Source organism: Anabrus simplex, chromosome 2, assembly GCF_040414725.1.
Source record: "Anabrus simplex isolate iqAnaSimp1 chromosome 2, ASM4041472v1, whole genome shotgun sequence".
Lineage (NCBI taxonomy): Eukaryota > Metazoa > Arthropoda > Insecta > Orthoptera > Tettigoniidae > Anabrus > Anabrus simplex.
In genome coordinates, this window is record NC_090266.1 from 387,437,100 (window position 1) to 387,460,119 (window position 23,020).

General features: G+C 41.2%; 2 protein-coding genes across 3 annotated transcripts in view; one reads left to right on the forward strand and one right to left on the reverse strand.

Moving 5' to 3' along the window:
* The window catches only part of LOC136864160 (angiogenic factor with G patch and FHA domains 1), a 663,154-nt gene that overhangs the window by 91,314 nt on the left and 548,820 nt on the right, over positions 1 to 23,020 (reverse strand). The gene's annotated exons all lie outside the window — the stretch shown is intronic.
* Positions 1,179 to 15,367, forward strand: LOC136864158 (uncharacterized). Its single transcript, XM_067140806.2, has 4 exons — positions 1,179 to 1,310; positions 9,833 to 10,014; positions 10,104 to 10,337; positions 14,770 to 15,367. Exons 1-4 carry the CDS (start codon positions 1,217 to 1,219, stop codon positions 15,097 to 15,099), a joined length of 840 nt encoding a protein of 279 aa, XP_066996907.2. The 5' UTR covers positions 1,179 to 1,216; the 3' UTR covers positions 15,100 to 15,367.

Here is a 23,020-nt window from a genome sequence, read left to right on the forward strand (position 1 = left end):
AAGTAGAGGGAAGAAAGATAAGGCACGCACAAGTTTACGTACCGCAACGTCAATCGTCTTGATCGTTGCGAGAAACTTTGAAAATTTTCTATTATTACTAGCATGACCAAGAATGAAAATATAGACAAACATCTTCTCAACGTTATTATATTGAGGTTGAATGCTTTCCCGTTACAGTCTCTCTGTCTTAATTCGCGGCCAGTTATTCAGAGTCGGTAATCGGAATGCTACTAGGAATATCTCATGCCCATGACAGTAAGCAACTATGAGAGTGATTTCATGATAAACTGAGTGAAATTAACACATTATCCCAGATTTCATGGTTCAGGGCATACAAACCCGCATCTCACGAGATCTAATTGGGTCGGGCTCCTCTCATCATTCCGACACAATCTCACTTGGTCATTTCAAGTCCTGTTTATTATTTTTTTACGTCGCGCCGACACAGATAGGTCTTAAGGCGACGATGGGATAGGAAAGGGTTAGGAGTGGAATGGATGTGACAATGGCCTTAAAAAAGTACAGCCCCAGTATCTGCCTGGTGTGAAAATGGTAAACCACGGAAATCCATATTCAGGGCTGCCGACAGTGGGGTTCGAACCCATTATCTCCCCGATGCAAGCTCACACCTGCGCGCCCCTATCCGCACGGCCAACTCGCCCTGTGTTTCAGGCTCTCTTCCTACTCCGACGGTGTAATTTTATGAGGTATATGGAGTCATTTATTTTCCCAACTTCATGGCCCTACTTTTTCTTAGTCGGTATTTTTATTCTGCGAAGGATCGGGCATCCTTCTCGTTTTCTATTGTTCCTTAAAACAACAATCACGCCAAAACCAAACAGATATCCTCAATGAACTTTTGAGCCCAGTAAATTTCATAATGCAATATAATTAACACGTCGGATAACTCCGATGTATTGGATAATGATGTCAATATCTCTCATGAATATTTTCGGCATTACATCTTCATAAATAATGAAATTTGAACCTCACTTAAAAGTTTCAATCCATGCCTCTCAGACAAAGGAAATGCGAAGCAACAGGGTTATATACAAATAAAATCACTTTGGCCATGAAGTTTTAGCACAGATGATAACACGTACTAGTAATCAAACAAAAAGATATAAATATAAACTTTCCTGAAACAGCGGCCAAGGCGTCGTCGATGGAAACGCCTTCAGCAGCAGGAAAGACCAATGGGAAGCATGTACGTGCCATGAGGAACATTTTCCTTGTTAGTATTTTGCTATATAAAGTATTCCTTACATTCCACCATACATTCAGCTACCTACGTACCATCAAGCAGAAGGGTAAGTAGCATCGCTGTACAATACACTTGTCCGGAGAATTTGTAGGATATTCTTAAATAAACTCGAAAATATAATTATTGATTTCAGTAAACGACTGTACAGTACTAATCAAAGTGTCCTATATTCTGCTTCCGTCCTTAGTCCATGTGTGTCAAATTCATTGTTTACATACAGCCAACTTGACGTTTAAATTTAACTCCAAATGCTATACTTCAAATTAAGAATATTGTCTCTTAAACATTTAATATTCCCCGTCTGCATATTAAAACAGCTAATCAAACATTATATCCATGGACACTACACTCCCACCCAAGAATCAGTCAAATATGTTTAAAGAATTTTCGGAAAAGAATCGTCCAAAAGCTGTCCATACTTCAATCGATACGCGCTAGGATATTCAATGTAGGGATGACATTGATAAAAGCTATGTATAGTACGCGAACCTTTTCTTGAGCCCTAGTTCCCATTCAGCACTATGAAGTTCAGGGCTCAAGAAAAGGTTCGCGTACTATACATTACTTATTTCTTGTTACATAATTAAATACATCACTGTCTGAAATGCCAATGTGACTTTCGATCAATACTACTCTAACTGTAGCCATTCATGAAGCTATAAGGGAACTTTAAGCGAGTGACAGTTTCTGTCGCGGGGATTGTTACTATTAATATATTTATCACTTATTTATGCCTTTGCTGACGAGATCTAGTGTTTACTGTGCACTATGTCTTCTGCAATGGGCTATAGCAATTTTGTTGCTTACATTGATCCGTCTCGGTCTTATCCTTGGCTTCGACAATATGAAAGTGATTGAGGTACGAGCGATGCTAGTAATGCCATTCCATACGCAGTCAAACCTTGCTATTAATGGCATGAAAATGTTGCTCATAAGGTCGGTTGGTGTATGCATTTCTGTGCGCTTGGCAGACTGATATGTAATAGCAACTTCTGGCGCAGCGAGGAAAGCAACGGGAAGCTATCCCACTCCTCATTTCCCTAATACGCCTCTGCAGTGATGCCTAGGCCGTCTATGAGTATGTAACCAGCCTTCGGGCTTATTTATCACTTATTTATCAACTTATTTTATTAGGGTACCATTTAGCGTGACTTCATTCTCGGAACATGTCTTCCTCTATTGAATTTAAAATTAGGACATGAATAACAGTTTGCGGCTATATTTACATATTATTATCAGTCCTGCAGTCTACTGTGCCTACGTGAGAGCAGCTATCTGACGGTGAGAAACAGGACCTGGTCCAGCAAGCCAAGAATAACAGCCGAGAGGAATCGTCACGTTGACAGTGCGTCGCCTTATAATCTGCAGGCCTTCAGGCTGAGTAAAAGTCGCTTGCTAGAAAAGTCCCGTCAGGGCTGCAGCGCAATAAGGTTTTATTATTATTATTATTATTATTATTATTATTATTATTATTATTATTATTATTATTATTATTATAAAAGGTACTGGGCATAATATTTTCTTTGAGGGTTTTGAAAGACCTATCCCGAGTCACGTAACGTGTCTAATACCCCACCCTAGCTTCGTTATTTCTGAATACTGTACCTCTAACATTAGATACCGTGTTTGAATGCACTGTCGACAATATCCATACAGTATATATAATTATATTCTTCAACTCAATGGGGTTTCACTAGTAATGGGCCTACTGACAAGCCAAATTAATCTGTGCGTATGGAGCGAGTTGGACGTGCGATTACAGGCGCGCAGCTGTGAGCTTGCATTCGGGAGATAGTGGGTTCGAACCGCACTGTCGGTAGCCCTGAAGACGGTTTTCGGTGGTTTCCCGTTTTCACACCAGGCTGTTCCTTAATTAAGGCCTCGGAGACTTCCTTTCCGCTCCTAGCCCTTTGCTATCCCATCGTCGCCATAAGACCTAGCAACGTAAAAATGAACTGCATTAAAAAATTTTAAAAAATATGTAACCAACATGGGCGGGCTAGTTAAAGTTAGTTACACATTTGAACTGCATTAAAAATTTAAAAAAATATGTAACCAACATGGGCGGGCTAGTTAAAGTTAGTTACACATTTCTTTACGTAATGCAACTCAATGCTGGGACGATGACCTAGCTGTTAGGCCCCTTTAAACAACAAGCATCATCAACTCAATGTTTTCAAGCAATGTAATAGCAGTAGTGTCAAGTGGGAACGTAATAATGTGGAAATAACACTGACGCCAATTCTCTGGCATGTACGCATCAGTTCGATTCCAGTCGGTACGTACGGTTTAGGATGTAGTCCTTGTCACTCTCAAGGTAGTGGCTACTGCTGGGATACTGAAGACATCAAATTTTAAAATTTTAAGGAAGGATATGAAGTTTATGGTCAAAGAAAATAAAACGTCAGTGTAAGCCAAATGAACAATTTTTCATCACGTCCGTTTGTTTAAATTTACCGGAAGTGCAAATGCGTCAGCATCAGCTCTGTTTACGGGGGATACTATCGGGGAAAGAACAGAAAAATATAGTTTCCTCCACTCAAAAAGAGTCGTTTTACCATAAATGAGTCTCCACATTCAGACCTTGATGAAGACCGACCAGACAATTTGATAATACTCCAAGTCAATCAACTGGAGTATTAGCCAATATGGTGAAGCGTGATTAACAGCCTTCGTGCAACATTCGCATTTCACAAGCACACTTCAAGAGCTGCGTGAAGATGTTCCACTAATTTTCAGTATAAACAACAAAAAATAGAGTGTGGCACCAATGATTGCCTCTTCCATAGACGTTACATTGCTCAGCCTGTACTTGATTTTGACGCACACTGTCATTGGCAAAAAAATAAAAATACAATGAACTGTCGTGTTTAAGTTAACTTTAAAGAAAGAAAGAAAGAAATAAAGAAAGAAAGAAAGAAAGAAAGAAAGAAAGAAAGAAAGAAAGAAAGAATAATGTTATTGGCTTTATGTCTGACTATTTCCATGGTTTTCGGAGACGCCGATGTGCCGGAATTTAGTCCCGCAGGTGTTCTCTTACGTGCCAGTAAATCTCCCGACACGAGGCTGACATAATTGAGCACCTTCAAATACCACCGGACTGAGCCAGGATCGAGCCTGTCAAGTCTGAGCCACTCAGCTCGGCAAGCAAGTAAGAACGAAAGACACTGCTGAGGATTATTGCCCACCACTTGGTCACTTTGAGACAGAAAATTTCAAAAACCGGTTGATAGGCTACACGAAATAAGTGTGATAATGCCTGTCACAAAGGCTAACATTACAAAAGCGGTTATCTGAGAGCTCTATTGAGAAGCTATTCTACATCCAGCCAATTCTCCAAAGCTTCTTCACACTCCATCCACCAGTCAATGCAATGTCACTGAGTGATTAATTTATATAGCAGACCGCCATAATAATGTATTTTTTTAACATAAGAGAAACAATCTAGAAACTTTCCACTGTAATAAACGTTCGTAGATTAAGCTAATAAGAGGCGTTTGGATTCGAACGTGTTGCACGTGCAGTTGAATTTAAGGACGAAAAAGGAACAGACAAAAACACACCAACTTTCAATTATAGGTCATTTACGTATCTCTGAATTCAATGTTGGTAGCCGTATTTCTGTAAAACTCCGCAGTTGACCAGTAAAAGTCTCTGACAAGAAGTGCTAGTTTGAAGCACAAAGAGTGGATCTGCCCGGAAATAAATATGCAGGCTACATATCTTCCTCTTGATTCCGCTTCTTCTTGATTATCGACATTTGTTTGGATCAAAGTTGTAAGACGAGACGATATTCTGAAAACTCCTTCCAAATTGTCAATAAAATTTGCTAGCCAGACTGAGTGGCTCAGATGGTTACGGCGCTGGCTTACTGAACCCAAATTGGCAGGTTCGATCCTGGCTCAGTCCGGTGGTATTTGAAGGTACTCAAATACGTCCGCCACATGTCTCTTGGTTTACCGGCTCGTAAATTAATTCCCGGGAGACAAAATTTCGGCACCTCGGTGTCTCCGAAAACCGTAAAATTATTTAGTGGGACGTTAAAACAATATTATTATTATTATTAACACAGTTTATTAGCTCCTCAAAAACTAAAAGCCCACTATTTCAGGCTGCTTGAATTGTTCAATGTTGCAAATGCTAGCAATGAATGCTTGACACCAGTTTCCTTGTCTCCTTAAACTTGGTTATGGCATACTGTTTAGGGCCATTCAGTTGTAGCGTGCGGATTTTGTATGGGACTGGAATCAAACACAGCTCATCGATCAACTAGAGGTGAAACAGCGAAAGGCTGCAAGGTTCGTGTTTAATGATTAGAAATAACTTAACGTTAGTGTGACAAGAAGAACACAGGAACTTACGAGGGTGACGCTGAAGGTTAGAAGGAAAAGAGCATGATTATGCGTCATGTAGGGCTTACAGTCTCTCTAATGAAAAATAATGTAAATGAGCGCAAGGTATTGCATAAGTTCCTAGCAGGTACGCTTTTCTCAGAAACAATTCAACCAACTGATATAAAGTCTTTTTGTGAATGTCCACAGGGACTGTATCTAAATATGAGGTGAATCATAATTTGACAATCATTAATTAAAACTAAGTCTGATAAAATATTAAATATACGATACCATGCGGGCATTCATTTTTGAGCGACTATACAATGAATAATAATAATAATAATAATAATAATAATAATAATAATAATAATAATAATAATAATGCATTGGCGGAAAAAAATATCCAAACACCATGAAATAAGGAATGTAGAGTATGGACATTTTGGCAATATATCTGTCGAGGTAACATGTTTAAATGATTAAAAGTACAAGAGTGCAGGTTAATATCCACGCGAAAACAGCCATCGCAAATGTGCCGTGCTGGTCCACTAATAACCGGTGTAATCGCCTCCGCCTGACTGTTGAATGCAGGCATGCAAACGTGCATGCATTGTGTCGTACAGGTGCCGGATGTCAGCTTATGGGATGGAGTTCCATGCCTTTTGCACTTGGTCGGTCAATACAGGGACGGTTAATGCCGGTTGTGGATGAAGCTAGAGTTGTCGTTGAATGATGTCCCATACGTGTTCGACTGGGGACAGATCGGGACATCGAGCAGGCCAAGGCAACAAACATATCGACACTCTGTAGAGCACGTGGCGTAACAACAGCGGCATGGGGGCGTGCAATATCCTGTTGGAAAACACCCCCGGGGAAGGTGTTCATGAATGGTGTTTTTTTGCAAGTTGCTTTACGTCGCACCGACACAGATAGATCTTATGGCGACGATGGGACGGAAAAGGGCTAGGAGTGGTAAGGAAGCGGGCGTGGCCTTAATTAAGGTACATCCCCAGCATTTGCCTGGTGTGAAAATGGAAAACCACGGAAAAGCATCTTCAGTGCTGCCGACAGTGGGGTTGGAACCCACTATCTCCCGAATACTGGACAATGGCCGCACTTAAGCGACTGCAGCTATCGAGCTCGGTGTTCATATAAATGGCAGCACAACAGGTCGAATCACCAGACAGACGTACACATCTGCAGTCAGGATGCGTAAGATAACCACGAGAGTGCTCCTGCTGTCATAGGAAATTGCCGATGTAGGTCCACCGTGTCGACGCCGCAGACAGGTGGAATGCAGGCGCTCACCTGGCCTCCTTCTAACCAACACACGGCCATCACTGGCACCAAGGCAGAACCGGCTTTCATCGGAAAACACAACGGATCTCCACTCCATCCTCCAATGAGCTCTCGCTTGACACCACTGACGTCGCATGACGCAGCGCGTCTGGTCCGGAGTTGTTCTTCAAGTAATAGATTTCGAACAGTTCGTTGCGTCACTGTGGTGGCAACTGCCGCTTGAATTGCTGCTGCAGACGCAATCCGCTGCGCCCGCTGCGCCACAGACACAGCGGTCCTCCCTCTCGGCGGTGCCACGGTGACTTCCGGTGCCCGGTCTTCTTGCGAGCGTACCTTCTCGTGACCACTGCTGCCAGCACACATGCACAGTGGAGACATTCCTGCCAAGTCGTTCTGCAATAGCGCGAAAGGAAAATCCACCTTCACGTGGCCCTATTATAGGGCCTTGTTCAACCGACGTGAGCTGTTGATACTGGCCTCTTCGTCGTCGTAAAGGCATTCTCGACCCACTCACAGTCACTCCGTCAAATCTTACACGTAACTAAGGCTCTCGCACTAGTGATGTGAGCGAATGACGCCTGGAATCGCGGTCGCACTCAAAGTGGGGCAGATTCGAACGTGCAATATTTACTATTTCTTTTGTATACAGCGAAATGTCTTATTGGTGGTCACGAATGAATTATGTCACATAATAATGAAATAACAATTTATCCTGGTAGTCTGGAAATCACATTACACACTTCGACACTGGGTGTAGCAATCGACATTGTTATTTATGCTTATACTGTATTTTTCTTATTTGGTTTTCAAATATCGCTAGTATAAACGTATAACATCTGTGGAATTAAGTCACATTTTAATAAGTACACAACTTGTTTCGTAGCATACCTGTCCTCCGTTACATTTAATTTGCTATGAACATTTCGTGCTACTGTCCGACTCTTTGGCTGGATGGTCAGCATTGAGGCCTTCGGCTCGGAGGGTCCCAAGTTCGATTCCCGGCCGGGTGAGGGATTTTAATCGTCTCTGATCAGTTGTTTTGGCCCGAGGACTGGAGGTCTGGATTTGTCACATTTTCCTCTCCATATTCAGACAAAACACTACACTACCAACCAACCCAGGAACACGCAACAGTGATTACATCCCTCCATACAGGGTTGGCGTCAGGAAGGGTATCTGGTTGTAAAACCGTGCCAAATCAACATGTGCGATACAGTTCGCACCTGCGACCCCACAGATGTGGGAAAAGTGGTAGAAAACGAAGAAGAATAAGAATAAGAACTTTCATACTACTGCTAAATATTATTATGAGAAACTGTCAGAATTACTATTTTTGTTTTCATCACAGCTTAAAACTAGATAAGGTTGTCTCTTTGGTACAACTGCATTTTGTTGAAATAGTAGTGATATATTATGTCATAATCCCCATACAAGTTCTGATATGTTTACAATCCATACAATTCGATCAGTTTCAAACAGAGAATCATATTTTCTGATCAAATTACAGTCGCATTAGAATGTATAACTGTAGGACAGTACAATGAGAGCAGGCAAGGCTTGTAAAGTGACCTGGTTATAAACCAAAACGAACTCGCATTACAGAACACATTCGTGCTGTACGTGTTTACGTATCTGCATCACAGATGGTGCTACTAGTTCCTCGAAATCGATTCCGGAATCGGGTACCCGATTCCCCAGGCATATGGAATCGACTCTTCGCGATTCCAGTGGCAACCCGTCACTATCTCGCACAGTACAGTCCGTATTTACAGCAAACCTGATGTGCAACGTCGTGGGGCCGCTACTAGCGCCACGCTAATGCGATTTGCGGAAAAACTTGAATCAACGTCATCTTTCAGATGTATAAACAAGCCTGCCAACGTTCGTTAATATAGCAAAACCGCTTATTGGCGTTTGGATACTTTTTTCGCCAGTGTAATAATAATAACAATAATAATAATAATAATAATAATAATAATAATAATAATAATAATAATAATAATAATAATAATAATAATAATAATAATAATAATAATACAAGAGTTTGAAACATTATATTTTCATCCTTATTAGAAGTTGCACATCGATCCTGTTTCCAGTCATTCGACAAGGTCAGGAATGGAGTGAATGAAGGGCCCCCCCCCCATATAGCGGCGAGAATAGGAATGGTGCCTGTCGCACTCCCCATCGGCAACGATTAATGACCGACAGATGAAATGAAATGATATTAGAGAGTGTTGTTGGAATAAAATATAAGAGTACCCGGAGAAAAACCTGTCCCACCTCCGCTTTGTCCAGCACAAATCTCACACACAACAATACCGGCCGAAAACGCCCAGAGAAAAAAGTAACACGCCAGCGTTTATCTCTGCAAAAAGCCTGTTTGCATTCGAAGGTGCCTGGTAAGATTCCAGTGACATCGTGTACAACAAGGTCCAGCCACCCAACCACAGATTGAATTTCTATATGTATTGAAGCCAGCCGATACAAATCGCGGGTAGAAATAGAAATAAACTCCGGAATTGGCCAAACAGGCATTCAATATTCATACAACAATTTTTGGACATGTACAGAATACAAACATCTAGCAGCGTAAAGAACAGCACAAAATAATAAAACTTACTCATTCTCTCCACTTGAAAAGGCACTTAGTAATGAGTCTACACTCTACAGAAAGTTCCATTTCTTCCTTGGAAAATTTGGGTATAAAACCTCGAAGCTCAAGAAACAGATGTAAAACCAACATTTTATCAGAAGTTTCAGTACATCTCAAACGTATTCTGAAGGCCATTAGTACACAATAGCTCCAATGATCTAGCTTATCAACCTATTCGTTATATTTACCAACGTTGTAAAACTGTCTGTTAAAACCGATACTGCACTATGTTTATTCAAAGCGAGTATATTATGTTCAGAATATTATTTTTATTTCCAGATATCAAAAACCAATCCAAGATGTTTCTGCTTTACTGCATTGTGGCAGTATTCACCACTGTTCAAGCAGTACAGTTCACATTCGTGAACAATCATCCTTCAACTATCTGGGTAGGGTCTCTGGGCAACGATGGGAAACCACCAGTCAATGAAGGAGGCTGGGAAATGGCCGCCGGATCGCAGGTATAGAAGCGTTCATTTGGCTGATAATGTGCAATGTACAGTATGCCTGTTACACCTTATTTGATCACTTTGATTTTCTTACTCTGCAGGTAACCGTGGACGTTGATGGATCGTGGGCTGGTCGTTTCTGGGCACGCACAGGATGTAATTTCGACGAGAACGGAAATGGTCACTGCGATACTGGAGACTGTGGAAACGTCCTCAAGTGTAATGGAGCCGGAGGTGCTCCCCCAGTCACTCTGGCTGAAATAACACTCCAAGGGTCGGATGGAAACGATTTCTACGACATCAGCAATGTGGATGGTTTCAACATTCCCGTTACAGTGAGTAATTTCTGGCATTGCGTCGGTTGACAGTGGGACTACAGTAAAATGACCAAAAGATATGTTAATGCACGATTCTCCAGGAAGACTAAAGAATAATGTATCACCCGTTAAGTACCACGCATACCATATATCTTTAAACTTCAATGAAATGACAATAGGTTCCATTGAATTTAGAAGAGATAAACTCACTGTTAAAGAAATGCCGCAACACTTTACCCAGAGAAGCATTTACCATTGTTAGGCCCCTGGTACACGCCTTTAGAGTGTTGTTTCGCATTTATAACAGAATAATGAAGTTTGGAATTTTAACCCCATACAACTGACATCCCACCCTTAATCCAGACCCTGCCAAAAATTTATGTTGGTATGTACATTTCTTCGGATTTTCAGATATTAGCAAGACAGCTTCATAATAAGTGTTTTGTTCCAAACACTCAGTTTTATTCTCGCAAACGGTTTCACTTCGCACGAACTCAGGCATGTCTTCATCGACGATGGGATAGGAAAGGGGGTAGCAATGGGAAGGAAGTAGCCCTAGCTTTAATCTGTAGTTTCAGCATTTGCCTGGTGTGACAATGGGAAACCACAGAAAACAATATTCATGGCTGCCGATTTCGAAGTCACAATATCGCGAATGAAAGCTTACAGGTTCACAGAAAAACCGAGTTAAAAATCTCACAGGTTGTTCCAAATACCACAATGAAGACGGTTTAAGGATTTGTTGAACACTTTCAAGCCAATTTCTGAGAAATGCATACGAGAAGCAACGTAAGGGAGGGGAGCTAAGATGATCCGCTCCCGACATACAGACTATCAACAATTTTTCTTTTTTTTGCAAGTTGCTTTACGTCGCACCGACACAGATAGGTCTTATGGCGACGATGGGATAGGAAAGGGATAGAAGTGGGAAAGAAGCAGCCGTGGCCTCATTTAAGGTACAGCCCCAGCATTTGCCTGGTGTGAAAATGGGAAACCACGGAAAACCATCTTCAGGGCTGCCGACGGTGGGGCTCGAACCCACTATCTCCCGAATACTGGATACTGGCCGCACTTAAGCGACTGCAGCTATCGAGCTCGGTATCAACAAAATTACTATTTAGTTTTTTCATAACACTTGATTCAAGAACCACAAACGATGGTTGTACGCCTGGGGACACAGAAATGTATCAAATAAACATTATTAAGGTTAGACCAAGATTCAGAAAGCAGGTGATAGATTGCAAGACCTTCCCAGGAATGGACATGGACTCCAATCACAACTTGATGGTCACGAAATGCAGTCTGAAGTTGAAGAAACTGAAGAAAGGAAAGACTGCAAAGAGATGGGATATGGATAATTTTGAAGAAGTGGCAATGAATGAATGTTTCAAGGAACGTGTTACAAAAGAAATAAATGAAGAAAAGGAAACCAAGCCAAGGAACAGTGGACAGTCCTGAAGCATGAAATCAGTACGGCTGCTGAAGAAAATAATCTGGGAGGAAATGTTTGGGGAAAGGAAAAGAAGGTGTATGAATAGTAGGAGCTGAGGTGGTAAGTAGTTTTTAGAGAATGGAGACAAGGAAGAAATATGGCAGGAACATATTCAACAAAATTGTATCAAAGGAAAGAAATATATAATAATAATAATAATAATAATAATAATAATAATAATAATAATAATAATAATAATAATAATGACGTGTGGCCTCCGGAGAGGCCTGGTGCAGGCTTTATGATTTGACACCCGTGGGCGACCTCGCGTCGGGATGAGGATGAAATGATGATGAAGACGGCACATACACCCAGTCCCCGTGCCAGGGGAATTTAACTAATTATGGTTAAAATTCGTAACCCTGTCGGGAATCGAACCTGGGACTCCTGTGACCAAACGCCAGCACGCTAGCACGCTAACCCTTTAGCCCTGGAGCCGGACAAGACATAGATGATAATGTACTTGAAAAAGAAGATGTCAATGCTGATGAAACGGGAGACCCAATTTTGAAAACAGAATTCAACAAAACACTGAGAGAGTTAAGTAGGATTAACACCCCTGGAATTGATGATATAAACTTAGAATAACTCGCTGTCTTGGGAGAAAAATCGCATGGTGAGTCTACTGTATTAGGTAGTAACATGTATGATACAGGAGAAGTGTCATCCGATTCTAAAAACTACGCTGCCATCACTAAACCTAAGAAAACTAAGAAACTAAGAAAACCTGTGCCGAAAAATTAGTATGAAAATCACTGCACCATTAGTTTAGTACACAAATCTCCCGCAAAAATTTCAAAACGAATTACATACGGCAGAATGTCCGCCTCCTAGGCCCAATGGTCAGCGTACTGGTATCCGGTTCAGAGCGTCCGGATTACATTCCCGGCTGGGCCAGGCATTTTAACTCCGTGTGTTTAATTACTCTAGTTCGGGAACTGGGTGTTTGTGTTCGTCTTAATACACCTCACTTACATACAAAACAAATTACATTACACTACCAACCCACATAAAGTGGCGACCCCAACTAATTGGGATAAACGCTATGAAAAATAATATTACTAACGGTTTAGCTTCCGAAGAAATGTAGGAACATGCGAAATAATAGGCCTATTGAGCCTACGTCTGATCTTAGAGGAGCGCATAAAAATGATGTGCCCACGTACATGGCATTTGTAGATCGAGAAAAGATATTTGATAACGCTGACATAAACTGTAACTACGATAAGCAAGCAAGCAAGGTCGTCCTTAATAAAGGGAATTTCCGGACTTCAAACATAGATGTGCATGTTTAAAAAATGTTTCAAATAATTTTTTTAGCAGCGTGGCATTGTATGGAAGTAATATATGGACACAATAACTAACACAGAAAGAAACAGAATCGAAGCTTTTGAAATGTGGTGTTACAGAGGAATGCTGAAGGTGAGATGAGTAGGTCGGATAACAAATGTAAAATTAATGAATCGAGTTGGTGAGATGAGAACCATTTGGTGAAATTAGACACGAAGAAAGAGTTTGAGATTTCACTCCATGATACCTAGGAGTTGTTCACTAGCACAAAGTAGGTTGGCATGGTAGCTGCATCAAACCATTCTATGGATAACAACACCCACCAACTATCCTGGTAATAATTCAGACATAAAAATACTTCCAATCGATGTATTGTACTTTAGTCTGGAAATACTTACATCCTTTCCAGAAAGATTATGGTGAAAATTAGACACGCCTTACCAAGGTACTTAAATAAAGACGAGGAAATGTTACATGTAAGGGATGAATTCTGAAAGAGAATACAAAAACAACGAATTGTATGTGAACCATTAAAATACCATTGACACTGAGCTTGCTACATAAGGCCAACGACTACAATATCTCCACTAATCGTTTCTTATAAGTGAAAGGGAAAGCAAGACAAAATTCCACAAATGGGATATGTGTCGATATATTATATATATATCAGTAATCATTGTACAGTGCGGTAAGGGGCGCGCAGCTGTGAGCTTGCATTTAGGAGACAGTGAGTTCGAATCCCATTATCGGCAGCCTGAAGAGGGCTTTCCTTGTTTTCCTATTTTCTCACCAGGCAAGTGAATTAAGGCCACGTCCGCTTCCTTCCCACTCTTAGCCCTTTCCAATCTTATCGTCGCCGTAACACCTATCTGTGCAGGTGCGACGTAAAGCAAGTTGCAAAAAGAAATTCCTGATCATAAACTATGCAGCATATTAACTGTTAAACACTATTCAAGTATTAAAGCATCAGACGTGTACACATTTTCGTCATATATATTTCCCTCCAGGTCAGTACATGCTACCGTTAACACCGATTGAAAGAATTAAATGGCGAAATTAATACATCATAAATAGTAATGCAAAAGGCCAGTCAATTATCCTCGCGGTCGAATATGTTGCACGAAGAGGAGAAATGTTTCTTCGGTCTTTAGTCTACGCAAACTAACGAGGCAACTTTTTCTATTAGTTTGACGTCACTCCAACTCAGACAGGTCTTATGGCGGCGATAGTACAGGGCAGGGCTAGGACTGGGAGGGAAGGGAACGTGACATTAATAATTACGGTACTGCCCCAGCCATAATTTGCCTGATATGAGAATAAGAAATCATGGAAAACCACCATCAGGGCTACGGGCAGTGGGGTTCAAACCGATCAACTATCGAATATAAGCTAAAAGCTACACGATGCGAACCGCACGGACAACGCGCTCGATCGAGGTAAATCAGTTTGGAAGTTGATGTGTATTCGGATGAACACAAGTCTGCACTATAACACAAGCTCGATATAGCGGTAGTTGGATTTGTCATTTTCCATTCAACGATTAGTAATAAGAAACTGGAAAGAATTGAAGTCACGATACACATCCATCGTACCTTTTTAGAAATTATTTCTGTAATTTGTTTAAGGTCGGCAGTTTCATTTGATAAAATAGATACTTTCTTGTAGCAGTTCGCGCCTACGGACAAATCTGGGAGTGGTTATGACTGCAGTGAAGCTTCATGCACAGCCAATATCAACAATGAGTGTCCAGACGATCTTCGACAGGTGGTCAATGGAGAAACAGTGGGTTGCAAAAGCGCTTGTTTAGCTTTCGATACGGACCAGTACTGCTGCCGAAATAGTTTTGGAACGCCTGACACATGTAAAGCTTCAGACTGGCCTCAAAACTACCCTGAATTCTTCAAGCAACGGTGCCCGGACGCCTACAGCTACGCCTATGATGATCAGAAGAGCACATTTACATGCTCTGATACAGGATACAAGATCGTTTTCGGTTAATTAACTGAATCATGAAGCACTCAAAATAATTAAGTTTATTAGTCTAGGTAAATACCCAGCACACAGCAATATACAGAAAATAAAACATTCTGACTAACAAGAATTCAGACGTAGAAGCCAGAATATACTAGGAACATTTAGGGATAAAGACTAGCAGAGATAGAAATCCTTTGTTACATACTGATGTATGATTATAAATAAATGTATCATATGAATACTATTTTATGCAAGAATTAATAAAAGTTTATTCAAAATCCTAATATCAAAACAGCATTTACTTCCGCTTGACCCAGCTGAATAAATCTGTGAGATAAACCTTAGCGAGTATCTTTTAACTGAGTGAGTCCACGACTGATTAATTCATTAATTCAATGATTGGTTGGTTAACTGATCGATAAACTTCTAGTCTTAAGGGCTTCATCTTGAGGTACCGACCTAAAATACTCTATCCTATCACGCAACAAACTCATGAAACGACCGTGAAATGGTAGATGAGATATGAGAATGACAGGTACAGTAAATTATACTGCAGTTTAGCGTAAGCCAGCAAGAACAGACGTGTCGTGTGGTGTGTGTCGGCTGAGTGGAGTGTTGAAGGAGTGGGGGAGCTGTTGGGTCAAGTGGAGTGTGAGGCAGTCTAGCGTAAGCCAGCAAGGAGAACAGACGTCTCGTGTGGGGTGTGTAGGCTGAGTGGAGTGTTGAAAGAGTGGGGAGGCTGTCGGGTCAAGTGGAGTGTGAGGAGGAAGCTCCGAAGATGATCAATATTGAGCAGTACAGGGTCACTATCGGGAGACGGCAGGGAAGAATGAAGAAGGGAACGAATATTTTAAAAAAATGCAAGTTGGAGATGGAAGGGAACGAGAAGATGCTGTTAGCGGCAATGGTGGTCACTAGGCTGCTGGTTATTGGAGCAGTGGAGGTAAATCCAGGTCCACAGAGCAGTGATAGCTTGAGCTGGGAGGATATAGAAGTTATAAGGAAGGTGGTAAAGGAGGTAGTGGAGGAGTTATGCCCATTTGAGCAGTTAAAAAAGATGCTACAGGAAAAAGCCCAGGAGCAAGAAAAGACGAAACAGTGGTTTCAGGAATATATGAAAGACACTAAGGAAAAGACGGAAGACAACTAGAGACAACTGGTGTCACTAAGGGAGAAAAAAAATATGGAGGAGGAGGTGGCAAACTTGAAGAAAGAAATAGCAGTCTGCTGTATGGTTCGTAAGAAGAAATCCATTTTTATATACTGGGTGGAGGAAGAAAGTGGACATCATTTACAAAGTGGTGCATGTTATTCAACAGAAAATGAAAATTAACTTTAGGAGGTAGATATAGACAATGCTGAGAGGGTAGGTAAGGTGAGGGCACGAAGACCCATAAAAGTGTCGCTGCTATCTTCATTGATGGCAGACATAGTGACAAGGAGCGCTGGTAACCTACGGAGTGAGAGAATTGGGATTAAGAGTGATCGGGGAAGAGAGGAGAATATGAATTTCAAAATTTTGAAGAAACATTTAGTGAGAGCAAAATTGAGGGCGTATATTAGCGGCCAGATACTGGTGGTGAGATACGGGAATTGGACTCGAAAGTGGACAGTGGCGCAACTGAAAGTATTCGATGAGCATTTGAAGCAAGAAGAATTTAGCAGTGCAAATGAGGATGTGTATGTGGAAAAAAGCCGGGTTTCAGGAAACAGTCCCGGAGAGGACGGTTTTGGTTTGTTATATTTTTTTGCTATTTGCTTTATGTCGCACCGATACAGATAGGTCTCATGTTGACGATGGGACAGGAAAGGCTTAGGAATGGGAAGGAAGCGGCCGTCGCCTTAATTAAGGTACAGGACTGATGTGAAAATGGGGAAACCATGGAAAACCATCTTCAGGGCTGCCGACAGTGGGGTTCGAACCCACTATCTCCCGGATACGCGCTCCTAACCGCACGGCCAACTCGCCCGGTGGTCTTGGTTTGGAAGGTAGGGCAATAGGAGGTTGTGTGCCGAGTGAGTCTAGTATAGAGACAAGCTTTGTGGCAACTCCGTTCAGTAGTCGTTTGGAGAAACTTGAAGAGGTAATGAATGAGACAATAAATGTTATGAGAGAAACGACGAAGTGCAGCAAAAGGCAGAGGGAGATTAATGTTACAACTAGTAAAGGGGAGGCTTTTAGGAAAGGAAAAAGCACGAGTTTAAAAGAACTGTGGGGCAAGAAGGACAATACGGAGGAGGGTGTAGTATCGAGAAGTATAAAGTTAAGTAAAGAGAGTCAGTAGATGATAGAGTAAAGCCATGTTGTGGTAGTAAGGGAAGTAGATGTAGAAGTAGGTGTAGATAGTGATGATTTGGTTGGCTGTTGAAGTACTGTTATCTGTAAAGGTAGAGTAGGTGCTGTAGTGGAGATAAGAGCGATTGATTTAAGTGGGTAATGAGGTATTATGTCTGTCCGACTCGTTGTCTGAATGGTCAGCGTCCTGGCCTTCGGTTCAGAGGGTCCCGGGTTCGATTTCCGGCCGGGTCGGGGATTTTAATCGCTTCTGATTAATTCTTCTAGCTCGGGGACTGGGTGTATATGTCCGTCCCATCACTCTCCTCATCATCTTCAGACAACATACTACACTACCAACCACCACAGAAACACGCAATAGTGCTTACATCCCTCCATAGAGGGTTGGCGTCAGGAAGGGCATCCGGCCGTAAAACAGGACCAAATCCACATGTGCGACACAGTTCGCACCCGCGACCCCACAGGTGTGGGAAAAGCGGCAGGAAAAGAAGAAGAATGAGGTATTATGTCTGACTGATAAGAGAGGTAGTGTTGACATGGTTGGCTGTTGATGTATTGTTATATGTATTGTTATCTGGAAGAGGTAGGGTAGGTGGTGTAGTGGAGAGATTTATAGGTGTGGTATAGTAAAAATGTAAGGAGTAAGGTGAATGAGAATTTGAAGAAGGATAAGAGTTTGATCTGGATGGTCACGGGATTGGAAGTTAAGTGTGGAATTTGAATGTGAGTAATTACTTGAGGAGATGGATGACAAATTGAAATGTGGAGTTTGTAAGGGTTTGTAATTATAAGAGGGTGATTGGCGTTAAATGAAAGTGTCAGATGGTGTCTAAGAGGTTGATGGGGTGGAATGTAAAGATCGTGGATGAGTGGGAAAGTTTGGTCATAGATTATTATGCTAGGAAAAGTGGTGGTATAGGTGAATAAGGCGGTAGGTGGCAAAAGCGATAATATTGTTATTTGTGATTATTCTTAATGGGTTGATATGCTGAGATGTAAAGTGTATGAGGTATTATGTCTGACTGATAAGAGAGGAAGCGATGACTTGGTTGACAGTTGATGTATTGTTATCTGAAAGAAGTAGAGTTGGTGGTGTAGTGGAGATAAGAATGATTAATTTATAGACAGCGTATGGTAGTAATGGAAGGAGTAAGGTGGATGAGAAATTGAAATGTGGAGTTGATCTGGGTTTGTAATTGTAAGAGGTTGAATGACGTGAAAAGATAGGGTGAGATTGTAAAAATGATAGTTTGGAGTGAAGGTGGCTAGGGTGATTGGACTTGAAGGTAGAATTTAAGTACGGGTAAGACTTTGATTTGGATGGATATGTGATTGGAATTTAAATGTGGAATTTCATTGCGAGTAATTTGAACTGAAGATTAATTAGTTAAGGAGATGGATGATAATTTGAAATGTGGAGATTGTTTGGCTTTGTATTTATAAGAGGGTGATTGGCGTTAAATGAAAATGTGAGATTGTGACTATATTTTTTGAAATGTTTAGTGATATGAGAGGGAGAAATGCTAAGAGGAATTACGCGGTGGAACGAGAAGAGTTTATTGTGGTGTGGTAGTCAAGTTATGGTGTTTAACAATTAAGAAGTAGTGCATATTAAAATGCTTAGTAAGGAGCTGGTGACACACAAACACGACAGGTGATGTAAGGCGAGAACTGAGTAAACAACTTGAGGAGGTCAGCAGGGAAGGCAATGTACGGTTTGAAATGTGCTAAGTTGCGAACCCAGCCGGAAGAGAGATGCAGGTTTTAACCTACATATGCCGTTTTTTGACGTGTTGCCAAGGCTATTGGATCTCCGATAAGGAGTTGCTCATGGGCCATAAATCAGTGCAAGTTGCTCATTTCACTTTAAATTATTCTGGCATATAGGCTGGACATGGTTATTTTTCTCATTTAACAGATCAAATGTGTATTTTCACTGTAGATTTGGAGGAAAATAATATTAATAAAGAATACTAAAGTATGTTATACTGCATTTTTATGACTTAATCCTTCGTAAGTGAGGGTTTTGTATGCATTGGTTCGTTTTGTTCATATTATGACTTCCGTGTATACGTATATTATTATTATTATTATTATTATTATTATTATTATTATTATTATTATTATTATTATTTCTACTAAGGTATGGTTCACAGAATGGCAATCGTAAATAGCTACATTCAGCTTGACAGCCAGCCGTGCGCATGCTAATCCTTGTACCTGTATTGTCGGAGAAAATCGGGGACAGCGAAGTTTTTGGTAGCGGGAACACTTGAGTTCAATACCAAATATTTGAGAGCACTTTAATATATTTTGTCACCACAATACTCTGAGTTGCATTCGAATTCATTCCACGAAATTTCCCCATGACACCCCTCACACCCCCAAACACTGACAATAACGTTAGCCCAGTTGGTTTCTAAAGTATCCAACACAGATTTATTCCTTTTAATACCAAGGATCTTCACCTCATCAGCAATATGAAACCAGTTTTGCTGAATGATTCGTGCATCACTGAAGTTAATTCAGGTAGTCGTTTTCACATAGTACTAACATCCATCAAATATGTCATCAGCGTATGTACACATCGAAAATCTATGTATTTCCGTATCCTTGTAGCTGTGAGTGTCCGGATGAAGGGTTCCAGTCCTATGACCAAGAGTAACTGATTTTTCTATCGGTATCGACTTTGAAAGGTACCCGTTGGCAAGTGCTCCGGATATATAATTGCAATTGATCGTTCGGACGTAATCGATCACTGTATCAGGGACATGAAAATGCTACTAAACAACGAACAGGCACTGATGGGTAATACGATCAAATGCTCTATCAAGATCTATATTTAATAAGCTCAGTTGGTAAATTGCCTCGGATTCGATTTTCAAATGGACATCACGTAGTGTTCGTAGGTTTGTCAAAATGGTACGTCCGAGAACACTGCAATACTGTTCACTTCCACTTATATCTACCAGGACAGTCTTCAGACGACAGGATAACACTCTGGTTAATATGTTATAATCACAGCATAGCAATGTAACCGACCTGAATTCCTCCTCCTGAAGAGGCGATTTCTTTCTTGGTAGGAGAATCGTAATACCTTATTGTTGAGTTTTACATAAGGCACGGCATTTCCAGATAGTGAAGATAACGTCACAGAAGTCCTTACCGATAATAAGCCATAATCGCTTATAAAATTCATATGGGACCCATCGATTCCTGGAGAGCGACTAAACGGGAGATATTTTATGGTAGCTTGAATTTCGTCATCAATAATGCAGAATGTTGAATCATCATACTAAACACTTCTTTACTTTCTAGAGTAAGTTGGGCATTGCAGGACTCAAGCAATGCAATGTCTTGGTTTATATCGGTATATCCCCTAGCGTGCCGCTGTTGGTAGGAGGGCATTTCTCTGCTTATGTCTTCCGGTGGCGACATCTCACATCAATCGGACGGTCTTTTTGTGAATGTATCAGCGCTGCAGCTCTAATTGTGTACGTGCTATGTAGTAGACTACAGTCGGCCCCGGTCTCTCGGTCCGTGCGCCACATTGAACTGAGGTTGAAAAGCTCGCGCAGCGAAGAGCCGGTCAGGTCCGAGCTCAAGACCGTAAACGCACATCTTCTGCGAGCAATATCTTCTATCCTACAACGCTATTCCGATCTACCATCCTCACTGAGCTTGGTTACGCCTTCTAGCCACACATGGATATGCAGACCATCAGAACAACGTTCGTTGTGTTCATTTACCTGTGCTAATGTGTAAAGGAAGGAGCTGAACTGTAGGAGTGCGTAAATACTTCATGAAAATACACATTCCTACAGTACGGTGCAATAAGGTTCATTTACCTACATACTGCCATATGAAAATGAAAGCAACGAACATTGTTCAGATGGACTGCACATCCATGTGTGGCTGGGAGGCGTGACAAGTCTTAAGGAAAATAATGGATAGGAAGAGCATTGTGGGATAAGAGGTATTGCTCGCCCCGTCGACTGACTTTATGAATTCTGCTAGTCCAAACCACAAGACTTCTTCTCACGTAGAATTGGAGAACGGGGAGAACTCCGGGTGACAATCATAAACAATCCAAGGGAGAATGTAACTGACCAATTTATAAGGAGTCAGTCATAATGAATGTACATACACATTCACGTATACATTAAAAACAGCATTAATGACGTACCTTTTATGAAGCTGACACCGTAATAGGCAGTGATATCCGTAAAGACGTTTGCTTAGTTCAATGGTAGCATTTGGAACCTGGGAGAACGAGAACGGTTCCGGCAGGCTTGCAGACGTTGATGATGATCTATTGCAATGCTCATGAACAAATTATAGTGTCGGACGTCCAAAAACAGTAACTTTGAACGGCGATCTTTCAGTAAATGCAAGAATTATCGAGAAAGTTTGCTTATACAGCAATAATTGTAGACTATGCACCATATTAATAGTTTTATTTCATTCTTTTCGAAGATATCCGAAGTGTGCACGTCTTTCTTATATCAGTACATACTGACTTTTCAAGGTGTCACCGACTGAGAGAAAATAATGGCGAACGGCATATACCATGGATAGTTTAATACGAGCAAGCTGACGTTTCTCACGCAGTGGCACTCATCTAATAGGTTAGGTGCAGCGCGATTTCGGTGCTGCCACAGAAAAATCGCTGTCGCAGGAATTTGTTCTGATGTGCGGACTGCAACTGATAAATAGCTTCGCAGTTCTAAGATGAATTTCATTTAAACCGCAGGTGTGATTGCTGCTTTGCTACGTGTGAGAGGTAAACGATGACGTAAAAGGAATACTGGGTTCACCCGATTTATATTGTAATGCCATTGGTCTTATGACCCACTAACTATTTTCACGCGTTACTCGGAGAAGCCTAAGTGCCGGAATTTTGTCCGGCATTAGTTCCTTAATGTTCCGGTAAATCCACCGACACGAGGCTGACATGTCTGAGCACCTACATATACCATCAGACTGAGCCGGGATCGAACTTATCAACTTGAGCTCAGAAGGCCAGCGCTCTACCACCTGAGCTACCCAGCCCGGCTCATCTGATTTCAAGCCAAATACTACTGAAATGACAGTTCTACAAGCTGTATGAAGGCGTATGTGAGAATCCCCATGATCTTTTTCGGTATTCCTGAATGAACGGGACTCTTTTCAGAAATTTGCAATTGATAAAACAGCCAAATATAATCACCAAGAAATAGACCATTCCAGACAACAAATTCAACACACGTATGCGCAATAAGAGGCCCGGTAAAAATTCACCTTCACACAATATGCATACTAATGAGTCCCTCGCGGAAAAGTTGAAGTTTCACGACCCTGTCATAAATCTCTCTGATACCCATCTCAGCACCTCAGATATCAACATCTTGGAAAAAGGCCCTAAGTTCAAATGGCCTACTGCCTTTAAATTAAAAGATGCCATTACCATTACAGCTGAAGCTGAGAATGCTATACAGAAATTACCAGTTGATAATCAAACAGAAATTCGATTCAATACTCGTAAAAAATCTCTCCACCCTAATGGAAATCAATAAATAGACAACTCCTTTATTCCCTAAAAAGGCCCCTGATTCTCTGAAACGAAAAATCAACTAGAATGATCTGATAGTTACAAAAGCGGACAAGAGA

What these genes read in the sequence shown, in the direction of transcription:
- LOC136864158 (XM_067140806.2), top strand. Translation starts at nt 1,217, where the DNA reads ATGAGGAACATTTTCCTTGTTAGTATTTTGCTATATAAAGTATTCCTT. An exon ending in ACGTACCATCAAGCAGAAGG is followed by an intron (nt 1,311 to 9,832) that starts GTAAGTAGCATC and finishes TTTTATTTCCAG; the next exon opens with ATATCAAAAACCAATCCAAG. An exon ending in GTTTCAACATTCCCGTTACA is followed by an intron (nt 10,338 to 14,769) that starts GTGAGTAATTTC and finishes TTCTTGTAGCAG; the next exon opens with TTCGCGCCTACGGACAAATC.